This window comes from Drosophila bipectinata, chromosome XR, assembly GCF_030179905.1.
Source record: "Drosophila bipectinata strain 14024-0381.07 chromosome XR, DbipHiC1v2, whole genome shotgun sequence".
NCBI classification, from domain to species: domain Eukaryota; kingdom Metazoa; phylum Arthropoda; class Insecta; order Diptera; family Drosophilidae; genus Drosophila; species Drosophila bipectinata.
This window is the reverse complement of record NC_091735.1, coordinates 5,130,251-5,156,890: the sequence shown is the minus strand read 5'-3', so window position 1 is coordinate 5,156,890 and position 26,640 is coordinate 5,130,251. Positions and strand designations below refer to the sequence as shown.

General features: G+C 39.7%; 1 protein-coding gene across 7 annotated transcripts in view; it reads right to left on the bottom strand.

Annotated features, from left to right (window-relative positions):
* The window catches only part of LOC108120074 (ran-binding protein 16), a 476,341-nt gene that overhangs the window by 181,523 nt on the left and 268,178 nt on the right, over window positions 1-26,640 (bottom strand). The window contains exon 15 of one of the 7 annotated variants that reach the window (XM_070283006.1): window positions 5,265-5,318. The exons of the other annotated variants lie outside the window; for them this stretch is intronic. Coding sequence (XP_070139107.1) covers window positions 5,280-5,318 — 39 coding nt within the window. The 3' untranslated portion in view covers window positions 5,265-5,279. Of the gene's footprint in view, window positions 1-5,264; window positions 5,319-26,640 lie in introns of those variants that run through there. 7 annotated transcript variants of the gene reach the window in all.

Genomic DNA, 26,640 nt, shown 5'->3' with positions numbered 1-26,640 from the left:
CCACTTGACCAATCTTGGCACTCTTAAAAATGATTTCAACACCCTAGCCACAACAGCTGACTAAAAGATATAGGCTAGCTAGGCGGCCAACGTAGCAAGTGTGGAAACTATCTCATAGACAACTAAGAGAGGCGATAGAAGTCAAACCTTAAAAATACTGCTGGACTCGGTCAAACAACTAAAAACTAAGTGTAGTGCAGTTGCTCTACCATGCCCATGCGAGACAACCATGTCTTACTTATCCATGTAAGACTACTATGCAAATGCGATCTGCGGCTGCATATCCTCAAACGAAAATAAAAGATTTCCAGGTTGATTCTGACTTAGTAGTATAAGTAGTATAAATCGGAGCATTAGAACCGAAGATGTAGCTATTTATAGCGCACTATCTGCATATAAAACTTGAACAAACTTGAAACTTTAAACGCGATTATCTCAGAATCTTTTTTTTTGGAAAATACCTTTGCGGTGGACACGATTACTAAAAAACTACTCATCCGATCAACACCAAATTTTGACCACTTATTTATTATGATATTAGCTAGTCCGAGGTGAACGAGGGATTTTTAATTTTTTTGAAAACTCCATTTTAAAAGCAGAAAAAACGAAAATCTTATACCTTGAAAAAGTACATTTTTTGTTAAAAACGTCGCCATTTTTTTTTAGTCAAAATTTTAAAAAATCCCTCGTTCACGGACTTGACAATACAATATACTAACTAAATTTTTTTGAATTTTGGATTTCGGATGAACCGTTTTCGAGAAATCATGTCCACCGCAAGACACTATCGAAAAAAGACGATTCGGGAATTCCGCTATAACATTTTTGTTATGTAATATTTTTTTATGAAAAAATGTAATTAAGTACCCAGAAACATGTACTAAACAACGTCGGTAAAACATTTTTCATAAATATTTTCTATGGTGTCAAAAAAAAATCGATAAAATTCCATATTTTTGCGCGGTACAACTGTATATAACCCCTTAAGAAAATTGAATCAGGGTCATTACCCTTAACGGACCGAATGGAACAACAGCATGGACGATCGATGTTATTTAAACATAAGTTGGAGGCACGCGCTGTTGTCATTAAAACGGACCACAAGTCGCTCACATATGTCGCTGTTCCACAAAAGCCAAAGACAACTGCGACCTTTTTATGCTCTTGCAGAGGGTATTAAAATTTTGTAAATATATTCTTGATCAGGATCACCTCCTGAGTTGATATAAGCACGTCCGTCTGTCAGTCGATCTGTTTCTATCTGGTAGTAGAAACAATAAGTCGCAATAAGTGCTGTACTATTGTATACCTATGTACTAAGTTGAAATACCCTTGCAGTTAAAACCGAATATATCGCAAACATCGAGTATAGTTGCCGATCCTTATGAGAATATCATAATAAAAAGTGTCATAATAAAAAGTCATAATTTCAAAAGTGTGCAACGCAGTGAAGGAGACATCTCCGACCCTATAAAGTATATATATTCTCGATCAGGATCACCTTCTGAGTTGATATAAGCATGTCCGTCTATCTGTTTCTACGCAAACTATACTATCAGTTTTATAGCTATAGACTTCAAACTTTGCACCCACCCTTCTTTTCTTTGCACGCAGTATATATATATAAGTCGGAACAGCCGAGATCGGTCGACTATATCCTATAGCTGCCATATAACTGATCGATCGGAAATGCTGTAACTTTGTTGTTTTTTGCCATAGAGAGTTCGGATTTTGCACAAGTGCTATTTTTGGGAAAATAATACATTTCAAATTTCATTAGGATCGGCTGACTATATCCTATAGCTGTCATATAACTGAACAATCGGAAATGATCCAACTTTCGTGTTTTTGAAGGCAGAAAGTTGGATTTTCGTACATATTCTATATTTAGTCAGTTGATCAAACTTCATAACGACCGGCCGACTGTATCTTATAGCTACCATATAACTGAACGATCGGAAATGGTATTTTTAGGGCACGTTTAAAGCACGATAAGGCTCTGGGTTTAGAAATAAAGTGGCCGGTGCTGATTTTTATAAATTGGCAAGAGCAAAGACCCGAAAAATAAGACAGTTATTCGCGTCATTTAAAGAGTTGAATGAAAATATCTTAATAAAGAAAAAGCGAATGAATTTTATTAAATTTGTATTCAAAAGTCTGATGGGGTCGTGCGTTGAGAAAGATTATGCGAAATTGCGCGAATGCAGCTCAGGCAGGGATGAGATGACTGAAGTATAAAAGAATTGATATAAAACCGGAAGTAAAAACCCAATGAATGTCGGATAATTTTTTCGACAGGGCATCAGTGTTGATAGATAAGCTGGGACAACCGTGGAAAACAGCAAAACTAGTCCTCAAGAATAACTTGAAACCGGAGATCCGGCGCGAAATCTAGCGACGTAACTTCTATTTAAAAGACGTAAAGCGAAACCATTGTAACGGAAAGAGTAAAAGAAAATGAACCAGAAGTACGTCTCAAGAGTAAGCTAAAAGATTAGTTCCAAGTAATAAGGAAGAATTCAATAAGGAAGAGCTAGCAAAAGCCTTTACGCTAGTATATTTAAACTGGCAAAAACAGGAACATCGCTACCAGAAAAGTGTGAAAAACAAGAAAGGAAAGAAAACTTCGGGCAAAGCCGATGTTGATATACCCTTGCAGTTTAAATAAATATATCCAAAAAATCGGATATAGTTGGCCGATCCTTATGACAATATCATAGTCAATTTATTACAAAACAAAATCTAAAAAAAAATCCCATCCCATTATCTTCATAAATTCCAAAGTTGATATTTTAACAAGTTAGTTTTTTTTACCCTTGGAAGGGTATAAAAACTTCAAAGGCATTAATGCAATCGAAGTACAAACCGAAAACCAACGATGGCCGAATAAGAAATGGCGTGTCAGTAAATGCATTAATAAATAAACAGTATAAACTAATTCAGATTTTTTCTTTCTTCAATACATAAGAAGATAGCTCGAATTTCAGAAATTAAAGTTCCTGCTAGTAATAATACTAAGCCTTTAGAATAATACCCAAAGTACCTATAATACCCACTTCCCTCTCTTTCTTTCAAGTGAACGGTCGTGTTTTTTTTGTGCACACTGCGTTTATGACAAATATTGGTAAACCGGTGTTTACATACTTTGTGAATTAAATCTTGTGAATCTTAACAATCTTAAAGCCTAAACCGTATCGCTTCGCGAGTGCTGTGGTATATTTGGAGTCGAATTAATAATTTGTCTAAATTCTATTCCAAGCATAGCTCAGCTCTGCTTCTTCCCCGTCTTATCTATATTTCTGCATTTCTCTTCTGCACTATTCAAAGCTCTCGCTTCGGCTTCCTATTTGGCACAGTGGTTCAAGGTATTGTGTTTTTTAACTTTTAAATATTAATTTTTGTTTTATTAAATGAAAAAAAAAAAATAAATAAAATGGAATTTAAACTTGTCTGTGCCATTAAGTCTTGTAACAAGACAATTTCCACATCCCAGCCTAGCATCCAATGCTGGTTATGTGAAAACGTCGTGCACGCCAAGTGTGCCGGTTTCACTGCATCAGTTTCGGATGCCACTTCCCGTAGGTCTGGGATACATTATTGTTGTGAAAATTGTCGTGCTGTGCAAGGCGAAATGAGGTCGTTCATGAGACAGACCAAAAATGGATTTAAAGAGCTGATCACTGGTTTTCGTAAAATCAATGAACAGCTCTGTGCGCTGGACACTCAGTTTAGTGGCCTTCAGCTGCTAAATGAGTCCCCTAAGCGTAAGAAATCCGCTGTTTCGGATCCGCCTCAACCTGCTCAGCCGACATTAATGCAGCCGCTTATATCTCTGGCCACCCCAAGGGCTAGAACTGAGAAAAATTCGTCAGAATTTCTCAAGGATAATGAGCAATTGTCTGATATGTCTGCCATGGCATCCCTTCAAGTGATGCCACAGGTCCTAGGGAACGCAACCCCCATTAGAGTCACCCAAAAGGGTATTCCACAGTCCGGACCACCGGCACTGACTGATGCCGCAGTTCTTGTACCTGCGACACCAAAACCCTTACAGGTGATTCCTCCATCGAAACATATATTTGTTTCTCGGCTTGCCCCTGATACTTCAGAGATTGATATCTCGGCTTATATCAAAGCCAAAACTAAAGCCGATATAAAGGTGGAGGACATACAAAAATTTAAATATAATTATACAAGGCGCACGTCTTCTTTCAAGATTCGTGTGCCCGCGCTGATGTTCAAGACGATTTGTTCTCCCAGTTTTTGGCCAGAGAATCTTTTCGTCCAAGAACATCAGCCTAGTTCCGTGAAAAAAAAAGTTAATAAACCAGTGGGAGTGAGACTTCCCAATATCGGAACCACTGACCAACCCTCCACCTCTTCTTTGGCCACTAACCCAAAAAACTAGTTTCCTCACTAACACTTACCTATCAGAATACTAGGGGGCTACGTAGCAAACTCCCCAAGCTATATTCTGATAGTTCTTTCTTTGCATCCCACATAATGGCATTTACAGAAACTTGGTTAAATCCGGAGATCTTTAGCTCCGAAGTTTTTCCAAGTAAGTACACCACTTTTAGACGGGATCGATCTCAGCGAAGAGGAGGTGGAGTCCTCATTCCGGTAGACTCTACTTTTGCTTCTGAAGAGGTGAAATCCCAAGAGTTTGGTGACATAGAATTTATTTGCTTTAAAATCACTATGTCCGTGAAAGCTTTATACATTACATGTTCATATATACCTCCTATGTCTGAACCGCCCACATATTGCCAGCATTTGTCCGCTATTCGATACGTCTCTAATCTTATGACGGATCGTGACCAACTCGTAGCGGTGGGCGACTTTAATATCCCAGAATTAAAGTGGTCCAACGTCGATAACTCACCATCTTTGTCACTTATAACTTACCATGACTTCACCACGGGCATGTTTGACATGTCCCTAGGTCAGATCAATCATGTTAGAAATTCGCTAGGTCGGCTCTTAGACTTAGGTTTGTATCAGATCCTGATGGTACCGCTCTCTCCAGAGCTTTTCCCCTTTCAACCCCAGAGGATCCATATCACCCCACGCTGGAGGTCTCAAACGAAACCACTCCTGGTATCGATCAGATGTCTCCGAGCGTGGTAAATAAGATTCGCTGTTTCCGTAAAGCTGATTTTCAGAAACTTAATAGCCTTATCGATACATTTGACTGGTCTGATATTCTGGCGTGCACTGATCTTAATGTCACAAATACATTTTTTGACTCATGTGTGCCTTGGAAATATCCGTTCGCTTCAACAAATCCTCCTTGGTATACAAGGTGCCTCACTAACCTAAAAAATAAAAAAAAAAAGCTTTTACTTAAATAGAAAAAAACCTGCAGTAGTGTAGATTTCTCAAGATACCTACTAGCTCGGTTGAATTTTACCGTGCATAACGCTGAATGTTATAGGAATTATATTGACCGCTGCCGGATTCAATTTACTCAGGATCCTAAGCAGTTGGATCTATCTATCTCCCCAATATCTCACCCAACACCTGACATTATAAGTTCTATTCTAAAACTTATTTAAAATGGTAATATATATTTTGACATCTAAATACTAGTTTGAAAAAATTAATTAAACTCAATATTATTATATACTATGTAAAAAAAGATAAAGCAAACTGAAAACAATACAACCGAAGGCCCCAGATGCATGGCTTTTGTAGTAGATTTGTAAGCCTAAGTCTACGATGTAATAACAATAAAGTAATATAAGTTATACAAAATAATGATGAATATTTCTGAAAATGTCTGAAATGTCTGGAAATGTCTGAACAATGTCTTGCTTCCACTTTTGAATTATTTTATTATCAGCATCTAAAAATACAGGCAAATGTGCATAATTGTATCGTACATTCTAGAATACATTCGAAACTGTTGTGTTCTTGTTGAGTTCTATTTCAGGCTGACTTTTTTATATCCGAAGCTTACAGGGTTACCAATTTCTTAAAGTACTACATAGGTGTATAGGTGTATCGAATGGAGGAATACAAAACAGATGTGAAATTGACAATATATAACACATCCCCTCCCTTAATTAAGAACGAATAGGATTTTTACGTTTTCGGAAATCCTTGGGCTTAAAACGATCTACTTCATGGCGAACACGACTACTTTGGCGAACTGGTATGCCGCATGAAAGTCGTGCTGGTTGTTTTTTCCTTGGTTGTTGGTTCGGTGATGTGGAGCTCTCGGGTGGCTAAGGTTCAGAATGAACGGTTGACGGAGTTACCGGTGCATCTTCTTGTTGTTGTAATGGTTGATCTTGTTGTTGTAGTGGTTGATCTTGTTGTTGTAGTGGATGATTTGAAGAGGGCGGAATATCCGGGATCCAAAAGAACTCTGAAGGTTTTTCGATGGAGCTTGCTGAGAACTTCGGTTTTAGCTGGTTGAAATGGCGCTTGATATAACCATTTGTGGTGCGAACCAAGAAAAGCATTTTTCCAATTGGACGGTCAATAGAGCCTTCAATCCACTTTTCTCCTCTTGCATTATTACGAGCGTAGACCATTTGATTTGGGACGTACTTGGTAACTGATAGCTTGGCTTCGACAGGCTGCTCGAAAAGTTGGAAAAGAAAAAGTCGAAAAGATTTTCCGTAGGAATTTGGAGTAAACCTGTAGGAAGCAAGGTATTTAATAACTGCTGCTCGGACTGGTATACCGTCTTTGAGGTTTTTCTTGACAGAGAATTTAAACGTCTGAACGAAACGCTCTGCTAATTGGATGCTGAATGGAACGGTGCTGTGGTAATGTGTTTTATTCCATGAAGTTTGCAAAATTCCTCAAAGGCGTCAGCCGTAAGCTGCGGACCGTTGTCGCTGACCATGGTTTTTGGATATCCTTCGATGGCGAATATCGATGATAGGGCAGCGATAGTGTTAGCGCTTGTAGTGGACGACATTTGAACTACAAATGGGAACTGCGAGTAGGCGTCTACACCGATTAGCCACATGGAATCGAGTATTGGGCCGGCGAAGTCGATATGGATTCGCTTCCACGCTTTTGTAGCTGCAGGCAAACTTTGGTACTCTTTTGGAGGAGCATGATTGTTGCACTTGCAGATGCTGCATGACTGAGTAAGGCTTTTAATGTCTGCGTCGATTGTAGGCCACAAAACATGTTTTTTCGCTAGCTGCTTCATTGGAACAATGCCCCTTCGTGTAACAGATTCAGGATACGCGCTTGAAGAGTTACTGGGATTACTACACGACTGGCATCTGTGTGTAAGCAAAGCAATTTGTTATTGATTGTGAGGGAAAATTTTCGATTAAAGTATGGTGATAACGCTTCCTCGCCTTGCTGAAGTTTTTCTGGCCATCCTACAGTAACATACCGTAAGACTCTTCTCTGTCGAAATCCGGATTCATGCCCACGTGAAGGCGCGATAGGGCATCTGCGTTGCCATGAGCAGATGTAGAACGATACTCAATCTCAAAAAAATAGGCCATGAGAATGATGGCCCAGCGCTGTAGCCTGTTTGACGTCATTAAAGGCAGATGCTTGCCTGGATTGAAAATCGTTACCAGTGGCTTGTGTTCCGTTATATGGGTAAACTTTCGGCCGTACAAATATTGGTGAAAACGTTTTACTCCTAATATTATAGAAAGTCCCTCTTTTTCGATTTGGCTGTACTTAACCTGAAGCTTGTCGAGCGTTTTGGATGCGAAAACAATAGGCCTGTCCTTGCCATCATGTTGGATATGTGAAAGGACTACACCAATACCAAAAGATGATGCATCCGTCGCTAGGACCAGTGGTAGATTTTCATCGAAATGAGCTAGCTGAGTCGCGTTGATAATATAGGACTTCAGGGCTGTAAAATCTTGTTGTTGTTGCGGCCCGAAAAGGTATGCTACATTTTTTCTACGAAGTTGGTTTAAAGGTGCGGCCAACTGAGAATAGTTCGGTATAAAGTTGCAATAGTAATTAACTTTTCCCATGAATGCTTCTAATTGCTGCAGATTAGAAGGCGGATGCAACAGTTTGACAGCCTCCAAGCCTGAGCTGTCTGGAAGAATCACTTCGCTCACTTTCTTTCAAGCGAACGGTCGTGTTTTTTTTGTGCACACTGCGTTTATGACAAATATTGGTCAACCGGCGTTTACATACTTTGTGAATTACATCTTGTGAATCTTAACAATCTTAAAGCCTAAACCGTATCGCTTCGCGAGTGCTGTGGTATATTTGGAGTCGAATTAATAATTTGTCTAAATTCTATTCCCCGGCTTATCTCTATTTCAGCATTTCTCTTTTGCACTATTTCAAAGCTCCCGCTTCGGCTTCTTGTTTGGCACAGTGGTTCAAGGTATTGTGTTTTTTAACTTTTTAAATATTAATTTTTGTTTTATTAAATAAAAAAAAAAATAAATAAAATGGAATTTAAACTTGTCTGTGCCATTAAGTCTTGTAACAAGACAATTTCCACATCCCAGCCTAGCATTCATTGCTGGTTATGTGAAAACGTCGTGCACGCCAAGTGTGCCGGTTTCACTGCATCAGTTTCGGATGCCATTTCCCGTAGGTCTGGGATACATTATTGTTGTGAAAATTGTCGTGCTGTGCAAGGCGAAATGAGGTCGTTCATGAGACAGACCAAAAATGGATTTAAAGAGCTGATCACTGGTTTTCGTAAAATCAATGACCAGCTCTGTGCGCTTGACACTCAATTTAGTGGCCTTCAGCTGCTAAATGAGTCCCCTAAGCGTAAGAAATCCGCTGTTTCTGATCCGCCTCAGCCTGCTCAGCCGACATTAATGCAGCCGCTTATATCTCTGGCCACCCCAAGGGCTAGAACTGAGAAAAATTCGTCAGAATTTCTCAAGGATAATGAGCAATTGTCTGATATGTCTGCCATGGCATCCCTTCAAGTGATGCCACAGGTCCTAGGGAACGCAACCCCCATTAGAGTCACCCAAAAGGGTATTCCACAGTCCGGACCACCGGCACTGACTGATGCCGCAGTTCTTGTACCTGCGACACCAAAACCCTTACAGGTGATTCCTCCATCGAAACATATATTTGTTTCTCGGCTTGCCCCTGATACTTCAGAGATTGATATCTCGGCTTATATCAAAGCCAAAACTAAAGCCGATATAAAGGTGGAGGACATACAAAAATTTAAATATAATTATACAAGGCGCACGTCTTCTTTCAAGATTCGTGTGCCCGCGCTGATGTTCAAGACGATTTGTTCTCCCAGTTTTTGGCCAGAGAATCTTTTCGTCCAAGAACATCAGCCTAGTTCCGTGAAAAAAAAAGTTAATAAACCAGTGGGAGTGAGACTTCCCAATATCGGAACCACTGACCAACCCTCCACCTCTTCTTTGGCCACTAACCCAAAAAACTAGTTTCCCCACTAACACTTACCTATCAGAATACTAGGGGGCTACGTAGCAAACTCCCCAAGCATATAGCTGATAGTTCTTTCTTTGCATCCCACATAATAGCATTTACAGAAACTTGGTTAAATCCGGAGATCTTTAGCTCCGAAGTTTTTCCAAGTAAGTACACCACTTTTAGACGGGATCGATCTCAGCGAAGAGGAGGTGGAGTCCTCATTTCGGTAGACTCTACTTTTGCTTCTGAAGAGGTGAAATCTTAAGAGTCCCAAATCACTATGTCCGTGAAAGCTTTATACATTACATGTTCATATATACCTCCTATGTCTGAACCGCCCACATATTGCCAGCATTTGTCCGCTATTCGATACGTCTCTAATCTTATGACGGATCGTGACCAACTCGTAGCGGTGGGCGACTTTAATATCCCAGAATTAAAGTGGTCCAACGTCGATAACTCACCATCTTTGTCACTTATAACTTACCATGACTTCACCACGGGCATGTTTGACATGTCCCTAGGTCAGATCAATCATGTTAGAAATTCGCTAGGTCGGCTCTTAGACTTATGTTTTGTATCATATCCTGATGGTACCGCTCTCTCCAGAGCTTTTCCCCTTTCAACCCCAGAGGATCCATATCACCCCACGCTGGAGGTCTCAAACGAAACCACTCCTGGTATCGATCAGATGTCTCCGAGCGTGGTAAATAAGATTCGCTGTTTCCGTAAAGCTGATTTTCAGAAACTTAATAGCCTTATTGATACATTTGACTGGTCTGATATTCTGGCGTGCACTGATCTTAATGTCACTTTAGAAAAATTTTATTTTACTTTAAATACATTTTTTGACTCATGTGTGCCTTAGAAATATCCGACCGCTTCAACAAATCTTCCTTGGTTTACAAGGTGCCTCACTAACCTAAAAAATAAAAAAAAATAAACTTTTACTTAAATAGAAAAAAACCTGCAGTAGTGTTGATTTATCAAGATACCTACTAGCTCGGTCGAATTTTACCGTGCATAACGCTAAATGTTATAGGAATTATATTGACCGCTGCCGGATTCAATTTACTCAGGATCCAAAGCAGTTTTATAATTTTATAAACACTAAACGTAAACACGTATCTTTTTCACCTCTGCTTACGTTTGAAAATTCCTCTGCGACTTCGGATCAGGCCATTGCCGATCTATTCGCAGAATTTTTTCAAATAACTTATTCTCCTCCTAAATTGACTGATCAGCCTTACGCATATAACATTCAAGCAGCAAATCTTATTTTCTGTCCGTTTTTTTTCTGAGAACAACTTATTATCTGGTCTTTTAAGGGTGAAACCCATTTATTCGCCAGGCCCGACGGAGTACCAGGCTGTGTGCTAAAATACTGCGCCAGGGCTCTGTGCAAACCTCTTCTAAGACTTTTCAACTTATCTTTGGAAACCTCGATTTTTCCCCTTAAGTGGAAGGAATCATTTATAATTCCCCTACATAAAAAAGGGAAAAAGTCTGAGGCTGCCAACTACAGAGGCATCTCTAAGTTGTCGGCAATTCCAAAGCTATTTGAAAAATTAATTACCCCTCATTTGCAACACCTTTGCTCTTCGATTATCACTCCTTGTCAGCATAGCTTTATTAAGCGTCGCTCCACCACCACAAGCTTATTGGAGTTTACATCCTTTGTCATAGATGGCTTTTGTAAGGGATATCAAACCGATGTAATTAACACAGACTTCAGCAATGCATTTGATTCAGTTAATCACTCACTCTTGTTGAGTAAACTAAATATGCTGGGTTTTCCTAAAGACCTCTTAACGTGGATCTCCAGCTACCTAGATGGAAGGACACAAAGAGTCTTATTTAAAAACATACAGTCCCGTCTGGTCCGAGCTACATCCGGCGTCACTCAAGGAAGTCATCTTGGCCCGTTATTATTTACGCTTTTTATAAATGACTTGCCCCCTGCTTTAACGAACTATCTAGTTCTTATGTATGCAGATGATGTAAAGCTTTGTCTTCAGTACAAATCCATCTCTGCCCAATGCAGTCTTCAGTCTGACCTTGATAACTTTCAAAAATGGTGTTTGGCTAATGATCTAATACTTAATGGATCAAAATGCAAGCATATGTCTTTTTATCGTTCTTGCCCTCTGCAAGCTACGTATTCCATTAATGGGATTGCCTTAGAAAAATTAACCCAGGTTAATGATCTCGGCGTCCTATTAGACATAAAACTTAAATTTGCCGACCATATTTCCTTAATGGTTAATAAGGCTAAAGGAGTCCTTGGTTTTATTAAAAGGTGGTCAAAAGAATTTAATGACCCCTATATAACCAAAACTTTATTCATTTCTTTGGTCCGTCCTATACTGGAGTACGGTTCATGTGTCTGGAGTCCCCAATATGGAGTACATAAGGACCGCATAGAATCCGTACAAAAGAACTTTTTAATACAGGGTGACAATTAATAACCCGGACAAACTTTAAAGCAATCTATTATAAATGTATTATGATGCAGCCCTTAAGTAAATGCATTTATCGATAGCTTGTACTTTTCTGAAACAAATATATTTACATTTTTGTGATTCCCATCAATTTGATATTTGTTTCGGGATGTCTAACAATCGTTGTGCAATTTTAAAACTGTTTCAACAAGGAAATCGCCAATGCGACATTGTTCGTTTGCTTGGCACACCAAAACAAACGGTCTCTGACGCTATCCGGCGATTTAATGAGCTTGGCCATGAAGGTGACCGTCTTGGACGAGGCAGACCATGCACCGTTAACACTTCCAGAATTCGCCAGATCGTGAAAAAGCGGATCACTTGGAATTGCAGAGTCTCGGTCAGAAAAATAGCCCGTGAAATCGGAGTGAATCGAGAAAGTGTTCGGTTGATTGCAAAAAATGAACTTAATCTCAAGCCCTACAAGCTCCAAGCTTCTTACGGATGACAATAAGCACGTGAGACTCCAAAGATGCCGTCAGCTAAAGCGTCGGGCCGCAGGTCAAAAATGGGAGCGTATTCTCTTCACAGACGAGAAGATACTCACCATCCAACAGGCGCACAATCACCAAAATGACAGAAGCTGGTCGGCTGAAGCTCCAGGTACCTCTGCAATAATCGAGCGCCGTCAATGTGAGCAGTTTTTAATGTTTTGGGGAGGAATATGCGCCACCGGTAAAACACCCCTTGTTTTCATTGATCAAGGGGTCAAAATCAATCAGGAAGTGTACCGCCGGGACATTTTGGAAACTGTTGTGCTTCCTTGGGTCCAGCAGCACTTCGGTGATGCGGAGTGGACGTTTCAACAGGATTCAGCACCAGCCCATAGAGCCAAATTGACTTAGGACTGGTGCAAAGCCAATTTTCCACACTTTATCACAGCCACCTTACTTGCCAGATCTTAATCCGATGCACTACAGTGTGTCGTCTGTTTTGGAGTCCAGGGCATGTGCTAAACGCCACATAAGTTTGGAGGCGCTGAAGCAATCATTGCTCCGAGAATGGGATCGATTACACAGTGCGACAAAAAAAGAAAAGTTGGAGGAACTTTTGAAGAGACCTAGTAGGAATTGTTCATTAGGTCGAGTATAGTATAAAACCATGTTTGAAATTTTTCCTACACCCTTAAATCTTGATTTATTGCGAAAAAACGGTTTTTCGAAAGTGTTTTGCTCTTAAAAATTCCTGAACGCGCAATTTTAGGCCGATTTTCAATTTTTTTATGTTTTTCAATAGTTAAATGTTGTAGCTTTTGAAAAAAAAATACATCTTCAATTTATTTAAACAGAAAGGACACAAATTTTACAAAAGAAACTGACTTTTTTGAATTTTTGTCACGTTTGTCGAACTTTGACGCCATTTTTTCGGTACAACTTCCAAGAAATGGTATCATTCTTAACACATATTAATATTGTCTCATTAATCCTGAATATTATGAAATTATGAAAATTGTTGAAGTTATTACGCTTTTCCCAAAACAAGTCAATTCAAATTCGAGCGCACCGTAACAGTATGTAAGTACCAGTATGTAAGTTAACAGAAAGATAGAAACTCAATGTAAGTTAACAGAAAGATAGAAACTCAATGGAAGATTATTCTTGTCAGTCTTATTATACCCTTGCAGAGGGTATTATAATTTTGTCCAAAAGTGTGCAACGCAGTGAAGGAGACATCTCCGACCCTATAAAGTATATATATTCTTGATCAGGATCACCTCCTGAGTTGATATGAGCATGTCCGTCTGTCCGTCTGTCTGTCTGTCTGTTTCTACGCGAACTAGTCTCTCAGTTTTAAAGCTATCGACTTGAAACTTTGCACACACCCTTCTTTCCTTTGCACGCAGTATATAAGTCGGAACGACCGGGATCGGTTGACTATATCCTATAGCTGCAATATAACTGATTGATCGGAAATGGTATAACTTTGATTTTTTTAGAGTAAGAGAGTTCAAATTTGACACGAAAGCTATTTTTGGCAAATAGCTAAAAGCAAAACATTACGACATGCCAAATTTCATAAGGATCGGCCGACTATATCTTATAGCTGCCATATAAATGAACGATCGAAATGACCCAACTCTCGTGTTTTTGAAGATAGAAAGCTGGAACTTGGTACAGATTCTATTTTTGGTCAGTTGATCAAACCTACGATCGGCCGACTATATCTTATACCTGCCATATAACTGAATGATCGAAAATGGTTTTTGGTAGAAATACCAACATCCGATGTTTGCGATCTATATCCGGTTTTTACAACAAGGGTATATAAACTTCGGCTCCGCCCGAAGTTAGCTTTCCTTTCTTGTTTAGGAATTGTAATGTATTTTGTATATTTTTGCATGAGGTCATTTCAGCTAATGTTTGTTTTAGAAATTTTGATCTCTCTTGCTGCAGGCCAGGGCAGTCAATTGGTGGTGGTGTTTTATTGATTAAGTGGCTGTGGGTTATGTTGGTATAACCTAGTCTTAATCTTGTGAATTTAATTTAGTCTGCTCGAGAGCTGTTTTTCGTTCGTTCGCTGTCGTGGTTTATTCGTTTGTAGTGGGTTGAGGAGTTATTGAGTATTGAGTTTTTAATGGTTTGGTTGTTTCGTTTAATGTATTTAAGGATGTCGGATTGGTTGTAGTTGTTTTGAATGATTAGTGGGAAATTGTGTGCTTTTTTTGCCGTTATATCTGAGAATTTATTTCCTATGTGTCCAGGGACCCATAATAGCCGGATTTTATTTTTTTTAATTTTTTTAAATTTAAAAATGGAGGTGGTGTAGAAATTTGGTCCTTTGGTGCTCCCGATCTCTTGTAAGGCTGAGAGGGAATCCGTGTATATTGCAAATTTTCCTCGAAGTTTGCTGGCGTAATTGCATGCTTTTAATATTGCCGATATTTCTTGAATACGGAGGAGTACTGTGGTATTATGTGGTGTTCGATGACCTCGTTTTCTCTTGTGACGCTGAATGAAACGCCGTCCGCTGATTTAAATCCATCTGTGTAGAGGAATTGTTTATTTGGTAGTGTGTTTTGTAGTTCATTGAATTTTAGCTGGTAGATATTGGGTGTTGTGTGTTCTTTGTATAGTGCCTGTAATGAAGTGTTTATGTTTGCGTTGCTGCTTATCCAGTGAGGGGTCTTTTCCTATTTGCATGTTACCGGTGATATGTGAATATTAAGATTTTTAAATTTTTCTATTGCAGTGGTCGGCACCCTAATACATTGATTTGATTTTAACGCATTAGTATTAGTAACGAATAGCAGAATGTAGGCTGTGAGCATGACGTTTAACACATTTATACTGTGTGTGTGTGGCAGAGCTCGGGCAGAGAAATTTCCTATGCCCTCGGAATAAGGCCGTGCCGACCACTGTTCTATTGTGTTGTGTAGTGCCGACGGGAGTTTTGGAGTATTTTTTGAGTTTTTAATTTTGTAGTATATTTTTTCTATTGGAGAGTGTTTGGAGTGGATTACAGTTTTGAAATTTTTTTGCTTTGCAAATGTTGTTCTATGTTCTATTGGTAATATATTGGCTTCGTGGAGGTGATTGTTGATTGGGGTTGTACGGAATGCGTTGAAAGCGATTCTTATTGCTGATTGGTAAATTGTTTTAAGCTTGCTTAGTGTGGTTTTGGGAGCATGGCCATATATGTCTAACCCGTAGTCGATTTTTGACATAATGATGGATTTGACCACGTATAAAATTGTGGTTGTGTTGCAGCAGAATTTTTTGCTAGATGGACATTTGATTACGTTGAGTCTTCTGTCGAGTTCTAGAGTGAGGTTTTCTACATGTTTGTTCCATTTGTAGTTTTTGGTTACTGTGATTCCAAGTATTTTGAGGGAAGTGACATTCTGTAAGGGGGAGCTGTTGGATTGCAGTGTGAGGCAGCAGTTTTTATTTCTGCAGATATGCAAGTGTTTGCACTTGCTGGTTGAAAGCGATGCGCCAGAGTAGTTGCACCATTGATTTATGTCATTTAGAAGTGGGTCCAAGTTGATGCTATTTTGTATTTTCCCTAGCTTGTAGGTTAACGTGAAGTCGTCAGCGTATCCAGTGAATTCAATTTTTTTATGTTTAGCTATTATTTTATTTAGTTGGTTAAAGGCGATTGCAAAGAGTATCACAGATAAGGGAGATCCTTGGGGTATTCCGTTGTGTAGTGGTTTCGGATTGGAGTACGATTTGTTTGCTAGGACTGTGATTTTTCTGAGGGTGAGTAAGTTTATTATGTAGTTTAGGATAGTTGGTCCTATTTTCCTGGTGTGAAGTTCGTCGACGATGCTGAGGATACCTATCCTGTCAAATGCTTTGGCGAAATCTAATGATATGATCGAAGTGTGGTTTCGATTTTGATCGGAGGATGTTGTTGAAGAGATTAAGAAGTCTTATTTTTAGATTAGTAGGTAAGTACTTCAGCATTGGATAGCTTATGCGGTCTCTGTCAGGAGTTTTTCCCTTGAGTTGGTTGAGTGCAAGACTGTAGTTCTATAAGCGTTATTTCTTTTTCGATCTCAAGTCTAGAATGTCTAGAATGCTTTTTGTGTCAATGGGATTGGAATGTTGTGTCTGGTTTTCAGGCCGCAGAAACGGTTGATTCTGGACCATATTTTTCCGATTGGAGAATTTGGGTTGATATGCGCCGTGAAGTTTTCCATAGATTTTTTTTTCTAATTTTTATTTCCCGTTTGAGTATCTATTGTATGTATCTGTTTAGATTTGTCCAAGCAATTTGTTTTTCATTTTGTAGTTTTTGGAGAGTTTGGTCCCACCATGGTACGTTCCTATTTTTGTTAGAAGGGTGTGATTGGGGAATGGATTCGTTGGCAGATTGGATTATTATCTTGGTTATATTGACGGTTTCTTTATTTATATTATCGCTGGGGGGTTTTTCGGCGGATAGTTTATCTGCGATTTCCTGGAAGAGTGGCCAGTTTGCCTTTTTATACCCTTGCAGAGGGTATTATTATTTCGGTCAAAAGTGTGCAACGCAGTGAAGGAGACATCTCCGACCCTATAATGTATATATATTCTTGATCAGGATCACCTCCTGAGTTGATATGAGCATGTCCGTCTTTCCGTCTGTTTGTTTCTACGCAAACTATTCTCTCAGTTTTAAAGCTATCGACATGAACACACCCTTCTTTTCATTGCACGCAATATATAAGTCGGAACGACCGGGATCGGCCGACTATATCCTATAGCTGCCATATAACTGATTGATCGGAAATGGTATAACTTTGGTGTTTTTAGAGTTAGAGAGTTCAAATTTCATATGAGAGCTATATATATATCCTATAGCTGCCATATAACTGAACGATCGGAAATGACCCAACTTTCGTATTTTTCAAGATAGAAAGTTGGAACTTGGTCCAGATTATATTTTTGGTCAGTTAATCCGACCTACCAAATTTCCTACCATAACGATCGGCTGACTATATCTGCCATATAACTGAACGATCGGAAATGGTTTTTGGTAGAAATACCAACTTTGGTATGTTTGAAGATAGAAGTTTGGGACTTTTTTTTAGATTTTGTATTGTAATAAATTGGATTATATATTCATATTCCCATAAGAATCGGATAACTATATCCGATGTTTGCGATATATATCCGGTTTTAGCTGCAAGTATTTATGTATTCAATTAAGGGTTTACCTCTTTTATTGTTGTTTGGTGAGCCCCAGCTTCTGGGCCAGCTATTAAAGCCGCCAGTAATAAGTAGGGGAGGTCTTAAATTGTCGTATATGTTTAGTTTAGTTTATGTTTAGTTTTAGTGTAGTTTTTGTTGGGTGGAATGTATGCAGATACTATCGTGAATTTAGTTTTGGACTGAAGTGACACTGCTATTGAGTCAAAGTAAAAGGACTTAATTGGTTCATTTTGTTGTTGCAGTGAGTTGTGGATGAGGAGAGCGACACCCCCAAAACTGTTGGTGGAAATGTTTTCGTGATATAGCGTATAGTTAATCGGTATAGGTATATTTTGAGTGCAGTGTAGGTGTGCTTCTTGAATAGATATTATCTTGGGACAGTGTTTTTTTATGAGGATTTGTAATTTTTTCTTTTTTTTTTTTTTTGTAAGCTTCGTTTGTTTTTATTGGATCTTCTCTTTATGAGTCTAACAATAAGGTTGAAAGTCTCAAAATAATATAATATCTAACAGTTTGTTTTGAACTGAATAGAAACTACGTGGTCCAAATAATTAGCGCTGGATTGGAAGGTCGTTGGTTATAAAGACGGTGTTATATAGGAGTACCTTGTAGTCCAAGCTAAGGGGCAAGCGGCTATTGATAAGCCAGTGGAGGCTGTTGGCTTTGAGATTTAAATGCGTTCTTTTGGCTTCAATGTGGCTGCGCCAGGTAAGCCGTCTATCGAGGTGTACGCCAAGATATGTTTAATAAGTGGAGTGGAATAAGTGGAGGGCAGTCTTGCCTGTTAAGAGTGAACGTTACGTGTTTGCATTTTTGTTCGTTAACTTTGATTCGCCAGTCGGATAGCCATTTCTCCACTACCACCAGGTGTATAGCAAGTTGCGCCGTTGCTTGCTTGGGGCATCTCGAGCGGCTTAGGATCGCTGTGTCATCTGCAAAAGTGGATGTGGTTAGATTCCTACTCGTTGGGATGTCCGCAGTGTAGATAAGGTAGAGTGTTGGTCCAAGCACGCTGCCTTGAGGAACTCCGGCTCTAATGATGTAGTCATCGGACATGTCTGAATTACATCTTACTGAGAATTTCCTATTATATAGGTATGACTTATGAAGTTTGTTAGTGTTGGTTGGGAGCATTTCTATAATTTTGTGCATTAGACCTTCAAACCATACTCTGTCGAAAGCTTGTTATACGTCCAGAAATATCGCAGTGCAGTACTCCCTTTGTTCGAATGTATTTCGGATTTCTGAGGTTATGCGGTTGACTTGCTCAATGGTTCCGTGTTTTTCTCGAAAACCGAATTGATGAATCGGGATTTTGTTGTGTGTTCTGAGATATGGGGTAATGTGTGCCAAGAAGCATTTTTCAAAGAGTTTTGATAGACACGTTAGTAAACTAATTGGTCTATATGATAAAGCGATTGTGCGGTCTTTGCCAGGTTTTGGTATCATTATAATGATCGACTTTTTCCATTTCTTTGGAAAGTGTCCGTGTCTCGTTATTGCATTGAAGAGCTGGCAAATAGCTCGAACAGCACAGAAAGGAAGTTCAATAATCATTTTTGGTGATATTAGGTCGCATCCTGGAGATTTTTTTGGGTTGAGTTGTTCGTTTATGATTTTAAGTAACTCATGTGGCCTAAACACAATAGGTTCATACGTTGATGTGTCGATATCTGATGTTGTTGACAGTGAGATCCCGTTTGATGATGTGTTGGGCTGAAATACATTTTGAAGATGCTCTGCAAAACTGACGGCTCTTTCTTCGTCGCTTCGAGCCCAGTTGCCTGTGGATGTCCTTATTGGCATTGCAGATTCGATTGGTGCGCAGAGAGATGAGTGTGCTCTCCAAAGTGAGAACTTGGAGCTTATTGGGGATAACTGTTCTATGTAATGTTTTTGGGACCTTTCTTCTTCATGACGAAGTGCAGCTGAGAGCCTCCGTGTAGCGTCTTTTAACCTTTGCTTTGCGGATGGTGATCTGTTGGATTGCCATTCTCGCCGTGAGCGTCGTTTTGCTAGAACGAGCTGCTCTATTTCAACGTTCGTGTATCTATTATTGTACGATGTTTTTTGCGTTTGTCGAGTTGATACGCGAGCTGCTGCGACCAATACGGATTCAAGAGTGTTTGTGGATGAGTTGATATCAGCTTTGTCACTCAAACGTGGATTCAACTCAATTAGCAAATATATATTTTTTTTGTACTTAAGCCAATTGGTTTTATTCGTTGTTAGGCTGAATGGTTTATCTACCGCAACTGGATGTAGATTTAGATGAAGAAGTACAGGTAAGTGATCAGACGATAGATCTGATAAGGAGTTGGCACTTATCAGGTTGCGAGGAATGTTTTTTGTGACTGCAAAATCTATCAAGTCTGGCAGTTTTCTAGGATCTGTTGGCCAATATGTAGGTGTCCCAGGTGACACACAGTCTAGCTTGTTGCTTGCTTTTATTATTGCATTGTACAACTGCCTTCCCTTAGGAGTCACAAGTCGAGATCCCCAGTGCGTATTCTTGGCATTGAAGTCTCCTGCTGCTATAAATTGTTCGCTCAGAGAGTTGAAATATTCCATGAATTGGGATTCTGATATTGTAAACCGAGGAGGACAGTATACGGCGGCAAGCTTTAAAGATCGGGAATCCATTTGCACATCTATTGATGTAGCTTGCATGAAGTTAGTGGCGAAGCGATTGTGAAGCAGTGCTGGATGCGATTTCTAATCAGAATCCCAGTGCCTCCATGAGCTTCCCGTCTGGGTGATTTGTGTTGTAGAATGGATAGCCTTGAATTTGAAAATTATATTTATTTGTGAGATGAGTTTCTGCGAGTAGCATTACATCGATATGGTTATTATTAAGGAACTGAGTTAAATCGAGTTTGCGATGTGAGACGCCGTTGGCGTTCCACAGTGATATACGGAGTGGATCCATTGATTATTTAGTCTGTTTTTGAGCAACAAGCAGCTCAATCAAAACGTTCTGGTTTCGCATAAGATCTTGCATAGTTGTCTGCATGAATGACATGAACTCCATCATACTTTGTTGAAGATTACATATCATTGTTTCAAGTTTGTTCGTAGACTGTTCTTCTGGTTGATGAGGGGAAACTGATGATCTTGGATTGGTGGGAGCGGTACTTTTAAGACCCAATTTTAGAGCAGTTACAAAGCTTGCGGATTTGTCGGTGACCTTATAATTGGCTAAAGATTTAACAGGGGGGAAGACATACGTGTAGATTTCATAGGTGGTGTATGTGAGTGAGCAGTAGTCACTCTTTGGTGTGTACGACTTTTCAGTTTCTTGTAGACTGGACAGCCCCTGTAGTTAGCCGTATGGTTGCCTCCACAGTTTCCACACTTTTTGCTGCTGGGATCCTTTTTATTTTTTGGGCATTTGTGAGATTCATGAGGGTCTCCACAAGCAACGAATACTGGACGAAGCGTGCAATAAGACCTTGTGTGGCCATATACCTGACAATTATTACACTGCACCGGTCCATTTCTTTTATGCGGCTCCTCTACCGTAATTCTGCGGTGTAGTAGGAACTGGAGAGTAAAGATTGGATGGACTTCATTTTTTTCAGAGGCTTGGATTTGGTTTCGGGATCAAGTTCTACCTTGAAAGAGGTTGAGGCTTTCTTTACCTATTCAAAATGTTAATAACAATTTTTACATTAAAACCTTTCTCCATCAGTGCCATCTCCATTCATGTGGTGTTACTTCCGGCTCGATACCTTTTAGTACTACTTGCTGGCCCTTACTGCTTTTTAATTGGTACGTGTAGAAGTTTTTATTATTGTCGTTTAAATACTTCGACCAAAATTCTGTAGCTTGCTTCCGTATTAGTCTGAACTTTAGTTTCATGAATATTTCCCTTTGTTAATGGAATTATGTGGAAATTGTCTGGTGCTATTAGATTCAGTATCGAGTTTACGAGAGTATTCGAACTTTTTTCTCGGATGTAAATCGGCGGCGGCTTAGGCTTTTTGTTGTCCCCTACGATGTCTTCAGGAGGTATATCATCGGATTTATCTGCCAAAATAGCAAATCTGTTTGCTTCTATGGGCTTCTCTATTGTAGATTGTTTTGAGGTGCTTTGAGTTATTATAGCAGAGTTACCAAGTCTAGAGTTCTGCGGGCTAAGCTTACGTTTTATTTGTATGTAGCGATCCATACCAGTCTGTACGGCCGAACGTTGTTTTGAAGAGAGCTCGCTGGTGTAAGGTGCTGCATTATTTGCTTGCACAGCAGTTTCCGTTATTACAGTAGATGGTATTGCGCGAGCAGTCGGGTATGGGGTTTTATCCAACAGGAGCGCAGGAGAGCAAGAACGCGCCCTGCCTTGCGATGTTGGATTGAGTTGATTACTCGGGCTTGGGGTTATTGAACGCGGTTGTTTTTTTTTTGGGTTTGCGGAAGCGTTGTCTTGCGTTGACACGAACGAGTGGTATGCGTTGTTACGTGGCAAAGAGAGTCGACGCTCGTCTTGCTGACGTTGGAGCGACGTATGAGTGTCGAATTCACTCATAGCTTAAAGTTTTTGATTTTCTTATTTTTATTTACACAAAAAGTACGAAGTTCATCGCACTAAGCGTCTTTTCGCCCACTGTTTTTTGTTTACCTTGCACTGCAAGGTAGAGCTTGCACTGCACTATGCTTTGTTATACCCTTGCAGAGGGTATTATAATTTTGTCCAAAAGTGTGCAACGCAGTGAAGGAGACATCTCCGACCCTATAAAGTATATATATTTGTTTGGTCATTGAGCGTTTTCAATGCCGTAAATAAAAAGACGAATTTGTTACTTTTGAACGTTATAAAAAATGTTTATTCCTGCATGCAGATCAAGCCGGATGATCCGCAGATAGACCGGCTATGGTGCATGCAGGGACTCAAGTAAAATACAGAGAGGGCGGCCCGACTGGTCACTGCAAAGCTAAAGCTCTCAAATAATGGAGAGAGCCGCCCGACCTAGACACTGCGAGCTAAAACTCTCTATGGAAAGCTTGTTGAGTCGAGCGGCCGAGAAAGAGTCGGCTTGCGATCAACAAAGCCTTTGTACAAACTTAAGCCTAATAAATAAACATTACACTAATAATTACACTAAACATTACATAAACATTATTTACACATTATTTAAACATAAACATTAAACGCCGTGCTGCTTGACCCGACATTCCCCCCCCCCGTTGGGGCCTGTCATCCAACTCCATCCGTAAGGGGAAAGGCACTGCATAATCCGTCCCGCTAGAAGTCGTCCATCGAAGCCGGGGATGAGCTCCATAGTTCTGGCCAGTGGTCACATCCAAAACCTCCAACGTCGTGCATCGCTGCTCCAGAAACTCCGCCATAATTAATCGCTCAACATATTTTCTCGCGGCGAATACGATCTGTCCCACAGTGCGCTCAGAAATGCAAGTAGCGGTGTGGAACATATATATGTATGAAGGGGTTATGCGCGGGCCAATGCACTTGCAGTGGAACGTATGTATATGTTTTTAAATGTTTTTTCGCGGGTCAATAGTTTTTTAAAATGTTAATCATATTAACTAAATCACGTCGGGGTCACCAATGTTTGGTCATTGAGCGTTTTCAATGCCGTAAATAAAAAGACGAATTTGTTACTTTTGAACGTTATAAAAAATGTTTATTCCTGCATGCAGATCAAGCCGGATGATCCGCAGATAGACCGGCTATGGTGCATGCAGGGACTCAAGTAAAATACAGAGAGGGCGGCCCGACTGGTCACTGCGAAGCTAAAGCTCTCAAATAATGGAGAGGGCGGCCCGACCTAGACACTGCGAGCTAAAACTCTCTATGGAAAGCTTGTTGAGTCGAGCGGCCGAGAAAGAGTCGGCTTGCGATCAACAAAGCCTTTGTACAAACTTAAGCCTAATAAATAAACATTACACTAATGATTACACTAAACATTACATAAACATTATTTACACATTATTTAAACATAAACATTAAACGCCGTGCTGCTTGACCCGACAATATTCTTGATCAGGATCACCTCCTGAGTTGATATGAGCATGTCCGTCTGTCCGTCTGTCTGTCTGTCCGTCTGTCTGTTTCTACGCAAACTAGTCTCTCAGCTTTAAAGCTATCGACTTGAAACTTTGCACACACCCTTCTTTCCTTTGCACGCAGTATATAAGTCGGAACGGCCGGGATCGGCCGACTATATCCTATAGCTGCCATATAACTGATTGATCGGAAATGGTATAACTTTGGTGTTTTTAGAGTTAGAGGGCTAAAAATTGACATGAGAGCTATTTTTGGCAAAATACTATATCTTATAGCTGCCATATAACTGAACGATCGGAAATGGTATAACTTTGGTGTTTTAAAAGTTAGAGAGTTCAAATTGTACACGAAAGCTATGTTTGGCAAAATAATACGACGTGCCAAATTCATAAGGATCGGTCGACTATATCCCATAGCTGCCATATAACTGAACGATCGGAAATGACCAAACTTTCGTGTTTTTGAAGATAGAAAGCTGGAACTTAGTACAGATTATATTTTTGGTCAGATAATCCGACCTACCAAATTTCATAACTATCGGCTGACTATATCTTATAGCTGCCATATAACTGAACGATCGGAAATGGTATTTGGTAGAAATATTAACTTTCGTATTTTTGAAGATAGAAGCTTGTGACTATTTTTTAAATTTTTTATTTTAATTAATTGGTTTCATTTTGATGTAATCTGAAGGATCGGCCAACTATATCCGATGTTTGCGATATATATCCGGTTTGAACCGCAAGGGTATATCAACTTCGGCTCCGCCCGAAGTTAGCTTTCCTTTCGTGTTATACCCTTGCAGAGGGTATTATAATTTTGTCCAAAAGTGTGCAACGCAGTGAAGGAGACATCTCCGACCCTATAAAGTATATATATTCTTGATCAGGATCACCTCCTGAGTTGATATGAGCATGTCCGTCTGTCCGTCTGTCTGTCTGTCCGTCTGTGTGTTTCTACGCAAACTAGTCTCTCAGTTTTAAAGCTATCGACTTGAAACTTTGCACACACCCTTTTTTCCTTTGACCGCAGTATATAAGTCGGAACGGCCGGGATCGGCCGACTATATCCTATAGCTGCCATATAACTGATTGATCGGAAATGGTATAACTTTGGTGTTTTTAGAGTTAGAGGGCTAAAAATTGACACGAGTGCTATTTTTGGCAAAACATTACGACATGTCAAATTTCATATGGATCGGCCGACTATATCCTATAGCTGCCATATAACTGAACGATCGGATATGACCCAACTTTCGTGTTTTTGAAGATAGAAAGCTGAAATTTAATACAGATTCTATTTTTGGTCAAATTTGATCCAACCTACCAAATTTCATAAGGATCGGCCGACTATATCCTATAGCTGCCATATAACTGAACCATCGGAAATGACCCAACTTTCGTGTTTTTGAAGATAGAAAGCTGGAACTTGGTACAGATTCTATTCTATATTCCGGTTTTAACTGCAAGGGTATATCAACTTCGGCTCCGCCCGAAGTTAGCTTTCCTTTCTTGTTTTTCTCAGTTTTCTTGTAGGGCTTAGTCTTGGTGTTGAGTTTCTCTTTGGTTTTTAAGGGGGTACCTATTTTATTTGGTTTAACTGAGAATATTTTAAGTTTTAGGTCATCGGAGAGTTCAGATCGCGTCGTGTATTTTGAAGAGGTCGTGTCCATGGGTTCCTCGAGTAGGTCGTCGTGGTGCGTTGTCCATAGAGTAGGCTGGTGTTGTTGGGGTTAATAAGGATGAAGATGGTGTAGGAGTAGATGTGTATGTTGGAGTTAGTCGTTTTAATATTGCTGCGGATGTTGATGGTGTACTGGATGGTGGAAGCGCTGCTTTCTGGGCGTAGCAGTTTAGAGTGTGAATGTGTCGTGTGTTATATATTAAACGTGCTGTTTTGTGGTCTACTTTTTCAAGTGTTTTGATGGCAGTTGTTTAGGTGAGGGGCCGTGGTGCCACTCACCTGAAGAGCACATCCGCGCTAAAGAGCGCACCCGCGCTGAAGAGCGCGTCCACACTCGCCCCTCTGTGCCCTCTCTTCTCGCTCGTTGGCTGTCGGCGATCTCTTTTTTTTCACTAGTTTTTAAGATCAATCTCATGTAAGCAGCCGAATAAAGCTGACCGCGTTATACCATCCGAAAGACGCCCCCGACTTCTTATTTCAACATTCTAATTTTTCCTGGAATCTTTTTGCGGAACCACGGCCCCCTACACATTTTGGTCCTTCGAGCCGGATAGCCTGTCATAATATTGGTTTTTCATCCCCAATTTTTTACACCACATAACTTTTCCGTTTCCGCCGTTACACATTATCGACGCTCCACTGTGCCAACATACATATGCCCACATGCCCTTACATACATATATCCGTACCTGCATGCATGTCCACATATCTCCAAATATTTTCTGCCTCCGATTTCAGGAAATATATAACCGATAAAATTTAACCATACAGTCCACTTATCGACGTTCCACTGTGCCATCATATATCCCACATGCCCTTGCCCTACTTGCATGTATGCCCATATATTTCTCAATATTTTCTGCCTCCAATTTCAGGAAATATATAACCAAACAAATTAAAAAAGAAATATCAATTAATTATAAATTTATTTATTTATATTTACAACTACAAAAATTTATTTAATTCGTATTTTCCGTCCGAGCAAAGGGCCAGGTTTTTTAATTCACCTTTCCGGCCACTCAATAATTAAATCGAAAATTTAATTTTCGAAAAAGAAATTATAATTAAATAATTTAATTGGCGATCTTCTTTCTGAACCTAGCCGCGGTTTCAATTCCACCGTTCCAGCTTCGGGTTCCTTAACCTCCATTGATTAAGAATTGAAATTTTCAACTCCACCCGTCTGTTTCCATAATAATTAAATCCGCCAATTAGGCAAAAATTAATTATTTATTTTTTTTTCTCTGTGTTCAATCCAAGCCAAGGTCAAGTCCACCTTTTCGGCTCCGCAATTTCGAAAATAGTCAGGAATCGAATATTTACGTACGAGCCATACTGGTCGAAATATACAGACATATCTATATAGACAGTCATCAATTATTTTTCCGAATGATCACGAATTTTCCGGGCCTTGTCCATTTTC